The sequence below is a fragment of the Macrosteles quadrilineatus genome, unplaced genomic scaffold, assembly GCF_028750875.1.
Source record: "Macrosteles quadrilineatus isolate MER2022 unplaced genomic scaffold, UCM_ALF_1.0 Scaffold_12__1_contigs__length_5162894, whole genome shotgun sequence".
NCBI lineage: Eukaryota > Metazoa > Arthropoda > Insecta > Hemiptera > Cicadellidae > Macrosteles > Macrosteles quadrilineatus.
Window position 1 is genome coordinate 1,846,178 of NW_026542605.1, and position 13,182 is coordinate 1,859,359.

Sequence of the window (13,182 nt, forward strand, 5' to 3'; positions counted from 1 at the left end):
ACCTTAAATTGGGGCCAACTTTGTTTACTGTCCTGACTGAACGATGTATATTTTAATTAGTTGTATTTCTGTCATTTTTTTCGAAAATTTTTATCCTCCTCTATCTTTTTTGTTTTACTACTGTACTTGTATCTCCAAAAAGGTATTTACTGTAAGTTAAGTATTTTTAATGAACAATCATCAACGAATTGATTATAAAGTGCATGTGACACTTATTCGTTATCTAAAGACTATGTCAAGCTAGTTTGTTAAGGCCACATCAACACTGTTTTAACAACGTTAAACATTTTTAATTCAACCGTGTCTGCCTTAGTAAACCCCTAATATAATATATTATGTCGCCGAGATTCATAACTTATCTCTACATTTATTTTCAGGTTTAACCAAGCCGCAGCCATTGCTGACGCTGCAATACCAGACCAGAAATTAAGGTAAGAATTAATGCATAATTTCAAACATATCCAGCACATGTCGTAAAATTGGCTATTCGTATTGGGCATTTTGGTTCTGAAATATCTATGTATAAAGATATTTACTACTAATTAGTTATTCAAGGATTTATTAAATTGGAAACTTAAAAAAACCAAACATTTGAAAAAACACATTTATGGTCTACTTTATTTATCTAGAGTCTTAAATAAATAAAAAAAAAAACATCCCAAACTGAAGATAATAATTTCAAACTCAAGTCTAGAAAATCTAGGTTTAATTTTGGATTCTTCACAACGACGGGCGCAATGAATACCCTTTCACTTCCAAATTAAAATTCTTGTCTTTCCCACGTTTAAGATTACAAGACGTAATCTCAGCAGTTTTATCTTCGCAGCATTTGTGTTCGCGACACCTCTGCTCATTTACAACATTCTATTAAACTTAGGCTTACTACCTGTTCTACATGCCTAAGCTTATCTGTATTTGCTGGTAAAACTCAGTTTTTGGCTTACATTTTGCTATTACGTTCCAGATCCTTGAAGGTGCTGCAAGAAAAAGCAAAATTGTTTAGTTAGAAGAATTTTACATTCAAATTAATCTGATTTCTCCAAGGAAAAAAAGGTCAAACATTATTCCCAAAGGTTTAATAAAGAATTAAACTGAACCCGTTAAACATAGTATACAAAATTCTGAAACAAAAAAGAGCACTTCTCTTCTCACTCATACTATTGTAGTGGGATCAAAATTACATGCATGAGCACATAGGCTATGTTTGTATGCATGTCTTCCCATGTTATAATGGATTATATGGTCTTACTTAGTCGTATATAAGAACACAATACTTTTTTTACCCAAACTCACCCAGGTAAACGTTAATAAAAACATAAATTTCCTCAATTCTTTTAGTTCGGTATGCAAATTTAATAAATACTGATTTTGAAATGACATGTTTTCCTGCAAAAAGAAAGTACTCGTAATATGACCAATAGTGGGTACTCACTCAGTCAAGTATGAAAATATGAATTCTAAAAAACCACTTATATATATTTAATAAGACAATTTAGCTGGTAGAATAAAATGTTTATGTTTGATAAGTTTGCGGTTGTTTATACGAGTAAATAAATTCATAGAACGACTTTCATTTTGTTCATTTTATGTAAAAACGCTGGAGTCAGGGTAATGAGAAAATAGTAGACTAGCGTTGTAGAGGGAGGCGATGATGCTTTTCGGATATGGCCAATCCACGGTAAGCACCACTTTGCCGTTGCAGGTCTTTTATTGTACAGAAGAAATTTGCAACTTGAAAACGCTGAGGTGCTTTTCACTTGAGACAATAAAGCGTGATAATAAAAATAACATTGCTGTTATAAGTTGTTTTCATTTTACTAATTTACATTACTGTTGTGTACTAAATCCATACTTACTCTCCTTTTAAAGTAAAGTATCGTTACATAATAATTATTAATTAGGGTTTTAAAATAAAATTATATTCAGAAAAATTGTGTTACTGTATTAAAACTATCCCCTCACAGGGTTGCCCATGTTGTCTTGTAACAAAAACAACAATAGTTAATATTATTAACTGGTGTAAAACACACTCGCTGTACCCTTCTATGTAAGCTATTGTCTGTTTAATAAGCAGTAAACGTCTATAAACATCGCTCAAAATTTTTTTTAGTTACGTAATGAAGTAAAATGAAGGACATATTTGACAAATTAAACAGTTTTTTTTCATTGCAGCACGACGAAAGTCACCTTTAAGAATTTCAACACTGTATCAGATCCCCAATGTAAATATTGTCAGTGGAGACAAGAGACAACCCATTCTGAAGGTAAAGTGCTTGGCTAGGGACGGACATTATCTGAACGTCATTGACGCCCGTGTAATCTCCATTCTACACTTTCACATATCACATACTCCTGACGCCAGCGAAACTCACGATTCCTTAAGTTTAGCTATCAAATTGAACGGAAGACTTTATTGGAGCCTATTAAATTTCATGTGCTTTAACAACTGGTGTGGGCCTCGAATTGATTTGCATTTCTTTACTCCACAAAAAAAGTTTTTATTTTAACGCAAACATGTTTTTCTTCTTAAATAATTGTTGATATTACAGCTTTATCAAAAACACAGTTGCACATTGTGATACATCATAGTTTCTTCTTGAGTGAGTCTCCTAATTGCTTAAAATATACCTCTAAGATGTGGTGTCTAATATTAGAAAAATTATACGAGATAAAATAGTTAATTTGGAATCAGATTTAATGTGATTTAACAACTGGCTCCACAACAAAAAAATATGTTTTTAATTTTGACGAAAACACGTTTTTCTTCTTAAATAATTGTTGATATTACAGCTTAATCAAAAACACAGTTGCACATTGTGATACATCATAGTTTCTTCCTTATTGAGTATCCTAATTGCTTACAATAAATCTATAAAGTGTCTAGTCTAATATTAGGAAATTTATATGAAATAAAATAGTTAATTTGGAATCAAATAGTTTGAACTATCAGGATGGTTAAAGTACGCATCAGCGTAAACGTTAATGAACACACGTAACAAGTAAAGGTCTCTAATTTTCAAAATATTTGATATCAACAAACTAAACATCCATCAATAGGTTTCACTTTAAGCTTACAAGTAAAATTAGTAACTAATTTCAATACAAAAATATCAGTTAAACGATTGATTACCAAAAATATTTGTGTTTATATTAATCATTAATGTTTATTTACGAGTAATGCAAGATTTAAAAAAACCTTAACCAAATGATTCCAGATAATGGCAAAAACATGAAAAAAATGTTACATCTGTAATATCTATTCCATTTCAGCAGTACGAGCCTTATGAAAACTAACACTATATTGTTTTATTATATTTGTCAAAATAATTCAGAGATATACAACCACAGTAGAAGCCGATTATAAAACGGTTTCAAGTGAAAATGTGATTGTTGACAGATAAAATAACCTTCTGTTTTTACAAATGTCGAGTTAAGTAGCTAAATACCACGACTCTCGGCTTCTAGAGGGTCATAAGTTCAACCCATGGGACTCAAGGGTGTTAACACTCCCCAACTTTATAACCTCAATCCCAAGCCCCTTCTTTGCACTGCAGTAAGTTTTAATTTCACTGTATCTGGGAGCTACTACGTGGCTTTGTATAATATGAGGCATAAAGTGAGAATTTATAACCAGGAAACATATATTATTGATCAAATGTTAGGTTTGATATGTTGTGCAGTGTTTTCTAGCTTTTTCCTGATCTTGAATTCAATCACTTCATTATCTTACTTGTGTATTGAAATGCATAAACGTTTTTAATTCATTTGATTTATATACAACCACTGATGAACCAAAAAGCAAGACTTATACACTGTACTATATACAGTAAAAGTGGTACACTACTAAGATACCACATAAAAATGGTATCAAACAAAATTATTGAAAAATAAAAGAAAGAATTTTAGTATAATGTTAAAAAGAATGACTGGATTTCAAAGTAACTAGATATTTAAAACCTGTTATTGGACAATACAGAAATGAAATACTATTTATGAATATTAAAAACATGTTTTTATAAAAAATCTTTTAAACTCTGAAGAATACACCTTTTTATTATTAGTACCAAGTGATCAAGTGTCAATTCTCTTTTCCTAAAACAAGGGACGAGTATCATAAGATTTTCTGCTTTTCTTTTTTAATCTTAAAATAAACTCCTTGGCACTTTAAGTACCGGGAATTTTAATTTAGATAAGGAAACAAATTGCGCAATTCAAGCAAGAAGGGATGAGAATTTGTTCATTATTTTAAAGCACTTATTTACAGAAAGAAATTTCGAGTTTTTCCTACTTTTGAGGTCAATTCCACGGATAATTTTTAACAGTTTAAAATCTTAATTAATCTAATTTACTCCTATAAATTAGTCACTCAAGAGATTTACTAGGTTTTATTTAATTTACTTACTCATGACTTAAACAATTCGATGTAAGGCACTTTACATAAGTAAAACTTTATTATTGATGTACAAGCAAAGTCATTTTAGAAAACTAAAATATCTAAATTTCTAATTCAATGTTTGTAAACTATATATTAATATTATGTTTTTCTTTTGATAAATAAAAATAAGACACACGTGAGGTCCTGGGTAATGACTAAGAGTAACCTCTGCATATAAGATTTAAAAGATAAAATCTGAGCGTATCAAAATTTACAGTATAAAAAAAGTATATTATTATTTTGGCGGGGCCTTGGAAGTTTTTTAAAAATTGCATGGAAACGTAGATGGGAGCTAGTTAGGGAATTTAATTTTTTTAAATTTTGTATTACAATGAGTGTAGAGTATGAAATATATGTGTATGTATGCATGCATTTGTATGTGTATATATATATATGTATACGTGTTGCATAAAGAAGTGTTATTTTATTTTGTTTTAGTACTCAGTATGATGATTTATGTGGGACAATTTTATTTCATTTATATTGAATAAACATTATGCGGACATTATGCCAACCCAGCAGACGGTCGTATGACCATTGTTGTATGTGCATGTATAAATTTATCGTACTCATTTCCTACTGTACATAATATGTATTCAATAAAGCACTTTTCTATTCTATTCTAAAAGTATATTTATTGCTATGAACATATAAATGTACTCTTATTTATTCCTAGTATTAGTTAAGAAGGGATAAGTACCAAATATCTATTTAAAAAAAAATGTAAAAATAATTGTGAAGGTACGGTACTAATTTATTGTATTTCCCTAAAAAGAAATAAGCACAGATAAAAAAAATTAAGCTATAGTAATTTTTTTACTTCAATTAACGAAGTTTAAAACAAATTTTATCAGTTGAATTTTCCCGTTTTCCAGCAATGATAAAGTAATAGCAATTAGTACGTACATTTTATAATACTCTTACGATTGTCTTCAAACTTTCCATAACAGTTTTATATCATTTCAATGGTTTTCACATTAAACTTTGAATACTATTCATTATTTGATCAAACTTAATTTCTCGAATTCTTAAATCTAGCTAATATTCTTACTAAAGCTGTTAACAATACTAACTAATTATAAACAGCATAATAAAAAAATGTTACCATAATAAGGAAATTGGATCCAAACTATTTTACAATGTACAAACAATAATTAGAACACTAATACTGAATATAGCAGCGTCTCAGTATCATGAACTGAACAAAGATAACACAATGATCAAACTACACATTTAACAACGCATATAATAGCTTCTAACTATTATTAACAAAGCCATTTTTTTCTCCCTTTAACATACAGCCCTAGTAGGAAAGGTTTTAACAACGTTATGAAAATAAATTCAACGTGTAATTGTGGTTTAATAGCTCTCTTTGTAAGGTAAATCCAAGGTAGATGTGACGTCACCCGCAGCTATCAGCAACACAAAGGACTCAGCGAGCTGAGATAACGGGGCTCAGAGAAAACAATGTTTGTGGACCTCTTCTAGTAAAACTGATCATGGAAAGAGATAAGGATAAACAGGAAAATTATTCATATTGTAAATATATGATTTATAGCTGGTAGAAATTTCGATTAAATCGAAGTCAACTGAAGCTTAATCAAATCATTCAGTGGATTTAGTTTAATTAGCCGACAAGATTTAGATGCCTCACATAGATAATAGAATCCTATACAATGGAAAAAGTCCGTGAAAATTCAATTAATGACTGTTAGTGTGTTCTATTGAGTATTGAATTTACCAATATACAGGTGTTTGATTATCTTAAAAAATGTTTACTACGTTATATGGTTACAAAATCTTAAGTTTCACTGCGAAACTTAGTAAATAACAAACAAATTGTACATTTGGCTAAAAAAAAATTATACTTTGTAAGCAGTTCATAGAGTGATAAGATTCGACTGTACACGTACATTTTATTTGTAAAATATTTTCGGAGTAAATTACCTAAGTACAATGGAATCTACATAATACTGTTATTTCCTTTAATTAATTATATCTACAGAATTTTTTTAAATATTAAAATCTAACGTATATTATTTTAAATCATCCAACGGAATAAATCAATTAGTCAACTGAAAACACTACCAGAAAAGGTAAGAAGGTATCATATAAAAAAGGAAATCTAAATAAACCAAACTCTAAAATAATATTTAAAAGTTTGTATCAGCATACAGGGATAAACCTATGGTGGTATGAGGTGTCAATGACGAAATTTTATGTCCAATCTTGCATAAGTAGATCTCTTGTCTTGCATGTTTGAACATGTTTTGCAGTAAATGCAAATTTTGCATTACGCTTTGGGGAATAAATGTTATATATAGTCAAATCTTATGAAACCCTCTACAAATTGAGCGTATTGAGGTTCATTAAATTATCAATTGAGATGGGGAAACCACGAAAGTGCGTATATTAACCAAATTATGTGTGAAGGATGAGATGCTTTGTGTAGCTTTGTTACTGAATAAGAACAGGTGTTTCATTAGTCAGGTACTTTTATTAAAAACAAAATAATTAAGAACGGCTCGTGCATTTTAGAACCATAAAAGGCGACTTTTATTTCTATGCGAGCACTTTAACCACTCAGCTATCCAGCTGGAGAAAATAGTAAAATAGTATATAAAGTATAACATTGAGATGTTTACCTTCCAGAGCTACAAATGAAAACTTGTTTACAGTATCTTTTTCTCAATCCCTTCTGCAAATGAAAAAAGGTAAAGGCGAGTACTTGATCGCAACAGGACTTAAATCTTTTTTCTCAACTGGTATTTAATATCTAATACGAAGAGCATTATATTGTATTAACCTTTCCAACATATAATATTCAACGCTTTGGGATCACGCTGAGGATCTTTTTTTGGATTCAAATACATTGGTTTCTTATTCTGTTTGAGTGTAATGGGTCACGTGTTATTATCCGCTGTTTTTCTGTTGATAGATCCCTCAACGCAGTTTCTATCTTGCTAAGCACATTAGTCAAACATTTATCAAAACATACGAGAAGATTTCTTTTTTCCTAGGACCTTAGACACAAGCCCGGGATGTGTTTTCACATTACCTCAGGCTAGACCTAAGGGTTCTGGCAATATAGCTTAGATAAAATCCATTGGTGGTTTGGCGGGATTTAAACCCGGGACCTCAGGGACCAAAGTCCTGCACTCCGGCTCGCTCCCCTGATACGAGATGATAACAAGTTGTTAGTGATACTCGTATGACGTCATCAAGGTGGTTGTGGTATAATCTTTGACATTTATCATTGGTTTTATCCAATAGTGTACAATCATTCGTCAATACACACGAGATTATGACAATGTTTATTGTCCTCATATAACTTCATGACGTTTCTTGGACATCATTCAATGGATCATTTCCGACAATGTATAATAATTCATCAAAACACACAAGTTTATACTTTGCCTGTCTTTCTCGTTTGTAGTCATCAAGTAAGTTCCATAGGAAGTTGTGGTTTAATATTTGAAATTCGGGGAGTAGTTGTATTCCGATAATGTACAACCATTCGTCAATACATAAGTGTAAGACATTGTTTGTAGTTTTACAGCAACATACATCGGGTAGTATAATATATAAGTTTATAATGACGTATATTCCCTGTAGAAGCAATCATAAATATTATATCACTTTTTTTCCAACAACGCCCTGTACAGTCATTGGTCAATATACACGATGTTATACATTGTCACGTGTACACGTTGTTTGTGATGTTCTCGTATGACGTCATCAAGTAAGTTCCAAAGGGAGTTGTGGTTTAATCAGTAATGCACAACAAACGGGCATCCTGGACGTCCTGTCAGTGGTTTCCTGTCTCCTGTTCAACATCCGCAGTCTGCCATCCTGACGACATACTTACCTGCCATACTAATGTTAAATCATTTCAGCTTACTTATAATACATTTTTATTGTAGGTTTCTGATTGAATTATTATTTTACAAACCATTAGTGTAATACATGTGGTACAGCATGAACCTATGTTTACTTTTTTCAAGGAATTCAAGGAACTAAATATTTACGAGTTACATAAACGCATACATTATCCCTAACCTAAAGTATTCAAATGCAAATACCTTAAAAATATTATTTATTAAATATTTAAATTATCGTATAAAAATACAAGTTCTGTATTTAGAGCAAGACACAACAAACCGTCCGTTAATCCGTGTTTCGTTAATGGAGTTGGTAAATTAATTAACTATTTGTCTATAATAAAAATAAAGCCATCGAAGTTAAAATTACAATTTTTAATCGAGTTTTTGGCTCAATTATACACGATGGCAAATATACAGTAAGCTTACACACCTAATCTTTTATAGAAATTACGCTATGGTACTGTCTAACCGACGTATTTATTTTTTATCTCAACACGCTATATTTAAGTTTAGAGTGAATATAAATATTATATAGGAACTTTTCATAAAAAATAAACACACTCAAAAATTAAAGAAATTAGTAATAAATTGAACAATCAATTAACAAAAATACACCCGAAAACATAGATAGTGATATTTTTAAACCAACATTAAAACCATCAATCGACAACCCAAAAATTAAAACTAGACCACAAGATTTAATAAAATACTGTATATGTTTTTATGAAACGGATTGAAATATAAAGACTTATTCAGTTGTTTTTCAAGTTACGAATTTACAAACAACTCATCCCTCGGCAATCAGAATCGAGAAAACTAATTAAATTCATTACGGTGTATATTTACACAACTACGTAAGTTTTTAAATATCTGTAAACAGTTTTTAATCACAGAAGAGGTCCACAAACAGTGTTTTCTCTGAGCCCCGTTATCTCAGCTCGCTGAGTCCTTTGTGTTGCTGATAGCTGCGAGTGACGTCACATCTACCTTGGACTTACCTTACAAAGAGAGCTATCAAACTCTTAAAATCATTGGCCGTAAAACTTTAAATGTACAGCAGTTGGAACTTTGAAATCACCTTTTTTTCACGACGAATATTTCTATGTCTTGAAAATACAAATATCCACGGTAAACCATGTTACGTTTGAATATTCTTTGATTTGTCATTTACAATTTACTCTGTAAATAATTCACGGAAATAGACTACCATTTGTAAATATTCCTTTGAACAACATAACTATAGATATTAAGAATTATTACCAATAGAATTATACAATCTATGACAAATAGATTCAATTCCAAAACCATAACTTTGTCTACGAATTTTATTAAAATATTGCTACATAGTGCTTCTTGTAAGATGATTCTCAATACAAATATACTTCCTAACTCCTCTCATTTTTACTTGATGGAAGTCACACATTTTAAGGAGATTTTGAACCACTAGCACACGACAATATAAATTTATTAATATATTTTTAAATTAACTTAAGAATAAAACATAACTGCTGTCGATATTTTGAAAAAGTAGGAATTGCCATAAATCCACAACGATGAATCTCTTTTATAATATTTTACCATAATACATCTCTTACCATCTCTTTGTTCTCATAATACCAAGGTTAGTATTTAGAATACTACTAACTTACAAAAAGGTAAATGCTCTTAAAGGTAGCGCTATGAAAATTAAATAGCGTCTTCAGGGAAAGAGTCTATAAAGTGAGGGAATTCTTAAACAAGAAAGGGTTGTTTTTACGCTGTCTTAACAAATCCTATTAAAGCATTTAAACAGTCACACAGTGTTCTTGACGACGGCTTTACTTTAATAAACTCTTTGTAAGCTTTCAAAAGTCTTCTTGGATCCAAGCACAACAGCTGTTTTCTTTGCTTGCTTTGATTATGATTTCAAAGCTAATTTTGCTCTTAAGTTTTATGCCAGAGTAAATATGAAAATTCTGGTTTGCAAAACACCATTATGTACTTAGTTGGTGAAATAGTATGACAGTAGGAATATACCCTTAATAATTTATAATCTGAGAATCGTAATGCATTCGCTTAGTTCCATCTAAAATGCAAAAATGTAGTTGTTACTGCATTATAATAAAAGTAGTAAATTTATCAAACCTGAACAGTTAAAAACTATTATATATTTTTACATAACTGTAGGCTACATATTCACTCATAAAGTATATTCACCATTATTATCCTTGACCTCATATTAATCATAAATGGTTATTGAAATTTACCACAAGCCCTTCGCAGAGTGTAAAAACTGCTACACAACGTTCAATTGAAACTACCATTATGTCTCTGTCACGAAAAACCATTCGGTTGGCTAACACCGGATTTTACTTTATGTAATGATTTACTAGTTTTCAGTAACTTCTCCTTTTACAGTGTGTGACTTCACCCTTTCATGCAATCTACCTGACGTGAAATTTGGATTGAGGATTGAGTTATGTCTTAATGTGGAAGCGTATTTATAAATTTAGTTGAGTAAAGTTTAGTAGTTTAGTTTCAAGATTCTTTGGTAATTACTAAATATAAGTTAGGAATGTGATTAGTTCTATGGATTGAATTTAGTTTAAGTTACAAGAAAAAAGGAACACTTATTTCATCCAGTTTAGTTTTTCATTCCCAAAGGTCTTAGTTTATTTACAATCACCAACAAAAATATCATCTGTGTTATAAAGCATATGAAAATAAAAACATTTGTTATGTACAGTCTTATGGCTTAGCCACACTACCACTTTAACTATTCTGATAGCTTCCGTTACCTGTTGTAGTCGAACAATCATAATGTTTCTCGTATGTGGAAGACTGCATGTAGTGTGGTTCAACTTTTAAATTTTAAATAACATCTCTAGCCATTAAAAAAAAAAAAAAAAAAAAAAAAAAAAAATGCCATCCATCTAAGAGTTATTCGTAGCACTACACCAAGCTGTACCCTACCATAAACAATTTGGTCGTTTTCGTTCACGTGTTGTACCGTGAGGTATATCAAATATTTTATCCAGCTTTAAAAGTTTTTAACTTTGCTAATATTTACTGAAATAGTACACTATTCATATATTTGGACACCCTAAACTGTTCATAGCTTTTACACATTCTAAATTATGTGTTTAATGTTATTATCCTTTCTATTTTTCCTACAAAGTATCCAGCTACCCACAATAAATAGGGTTTCTTCTCCTGTTCCAGGGCATAATGAAGATGAGTAAGGTGGGTAACCAGACCAACTCGCAGGACCCCCAGGCTGTCAATTCCAGAGTGTTTGTGGGAAACCTCAACACCTTCCAATGCAGCAAGACGGACGTGGAGAGGATGTTCCAGAGATATGGACGCCTTGCTGGTAAGCCTTCGCAACAAATACCCTCTAGTAGCTTCTATATTAACAAATAATTATAACTTATTAGTATGTTTAAGAGTCCGTTTAGTGGATTAACTCTGGTTCATCGTTTTGAGGAACGTAATCATACGTTGAAAATTCTAGTTGTAGGTAACATCTAGGTACATGAAAATGTAAAATGCAAGATGTAAAGGTAAATAGATTTATTTAATTTTCGGTACTTTTGCGAATTTATATTCAGGGAAATATAGGACAACCTAATATTGCAGTAGTAGTCACCACAAATAAATAATGCAATAGCCCCGTTTTTACAATAGGCTCAAGCCCTTATATTAAGGAAACACAGTTCGTTTAAATTGCTAAGATGCAATTGTACACTACAGATCGAATGAAAATGTTAACTCCGCCTTAGGTTTGAATTTGATTTCCTCATTGAACCAATGTTGTTTATGAAATATTGATCATGAATCTAATTCTAACATTCATTTTAATTCTAAATTGTTAGTATTGAATTATGCAGGAAAATATTTTCAGGTTTCCTTTGAGGGATATCAAACAAACATTAAGGCAGGGTTTTTAAATAGTAATTGAAGACTTGCATCATGCAAAGCCAATAATATTTTTATTTCTCTAAACGAGTAAAAAAAATCTTGTACTGTACCTTACATAGGTTTTATAGTAAAAAAGAAATGAAAAACGAATTATCAGGTTAGTAGACTACCCCTGGAGTGCGTAAATAGAAGATGAAAGCTGATGGAATGATGAAGAAGCCATGAAATTAGTAGGGAGTTACCCTTTAGATCGTCCAGAATGAAAATAAGTGGTTGGCAGTTGCAGCAAGTTAGCGTTTAATGGGTCATTAGACATCTCATCAACTGTATCAATCATATGATGAGAAAAGTACGTTGGATTTTACGCTAGTTTGACTTGAAATCTTCATGAACGCCATCCCTGCTTAATGCCCTTTATTTATAAATACTATGGCATATGTATACAAAACTTCGATTGGCTAATTTTCATGTTACATCTTTTACCAACTTTGGAATTTATGGTTATATCGTATTCTTTTCCGAAGAATTTTTTGTCATAATGCATTTAGTAACAACATACAGTTTATCTAAACTTACAAGAATATATAACACGATTTCACTGTGTACGGTAAAATGTAGATTATATATTTTCAGCTGCAGCTTTATGAGATTCGCCTTTTGTTATAACCAAATGTAAGCGTAAGAATAAAGTAAAGTAACCGTGTTTAAGTTTATAGTAAGTTATAGTATAGCGCATAGTAAAGTACAATGTGAAAATAAGACTATCATTTCAATGTTGAATTGTTGAATATCCTAAGGTCGATAACTGGAAGGACTATTAAAACCAGAAAAAGGTATCAAAATTATATGTGAATTACTTTTGACTCTGGGTCATCTATATGTTATTGGTTGTATACTGGAAAAGTAATAACTATTATGTACGAGCTTATTCTTGCCTGAATTTAAAATGTTTGCCTACAATCG

The 13,182-nt window shown here is 30.9% G+C and overlaps 1 protein-coding gene across 3 annotated transcripts in view; it reads left to right on the forward strand.

Moving 5' to 3' along the window:
* The window catches only part of LOC129004899 (RNA-binding protein Raly-like), a 275,020-nt gene that overhangs the window by 90,115 nt on the left and 171,723 nt on the right, over positions 1–13,182 (forward strand). For all 3 annotated transcript variants that reach the window (XM_054433595.1, XM_054433593.1, XM_054433594.1), the window contains 2 exons: positions 378–431; positions 11,521–11,671. In XM_054433595.1, the coding sequence (XP_054289570.1) occupies positions 11,527–11,671 (145 nt within the window). In that variant the 5' untranslated portion in view covers positions 378–431; positions 11,521–11,526. The remainder of the gene's footprint in view (positions 1–377; positions 432–11,520; positions 11,672–13,182) is intronic.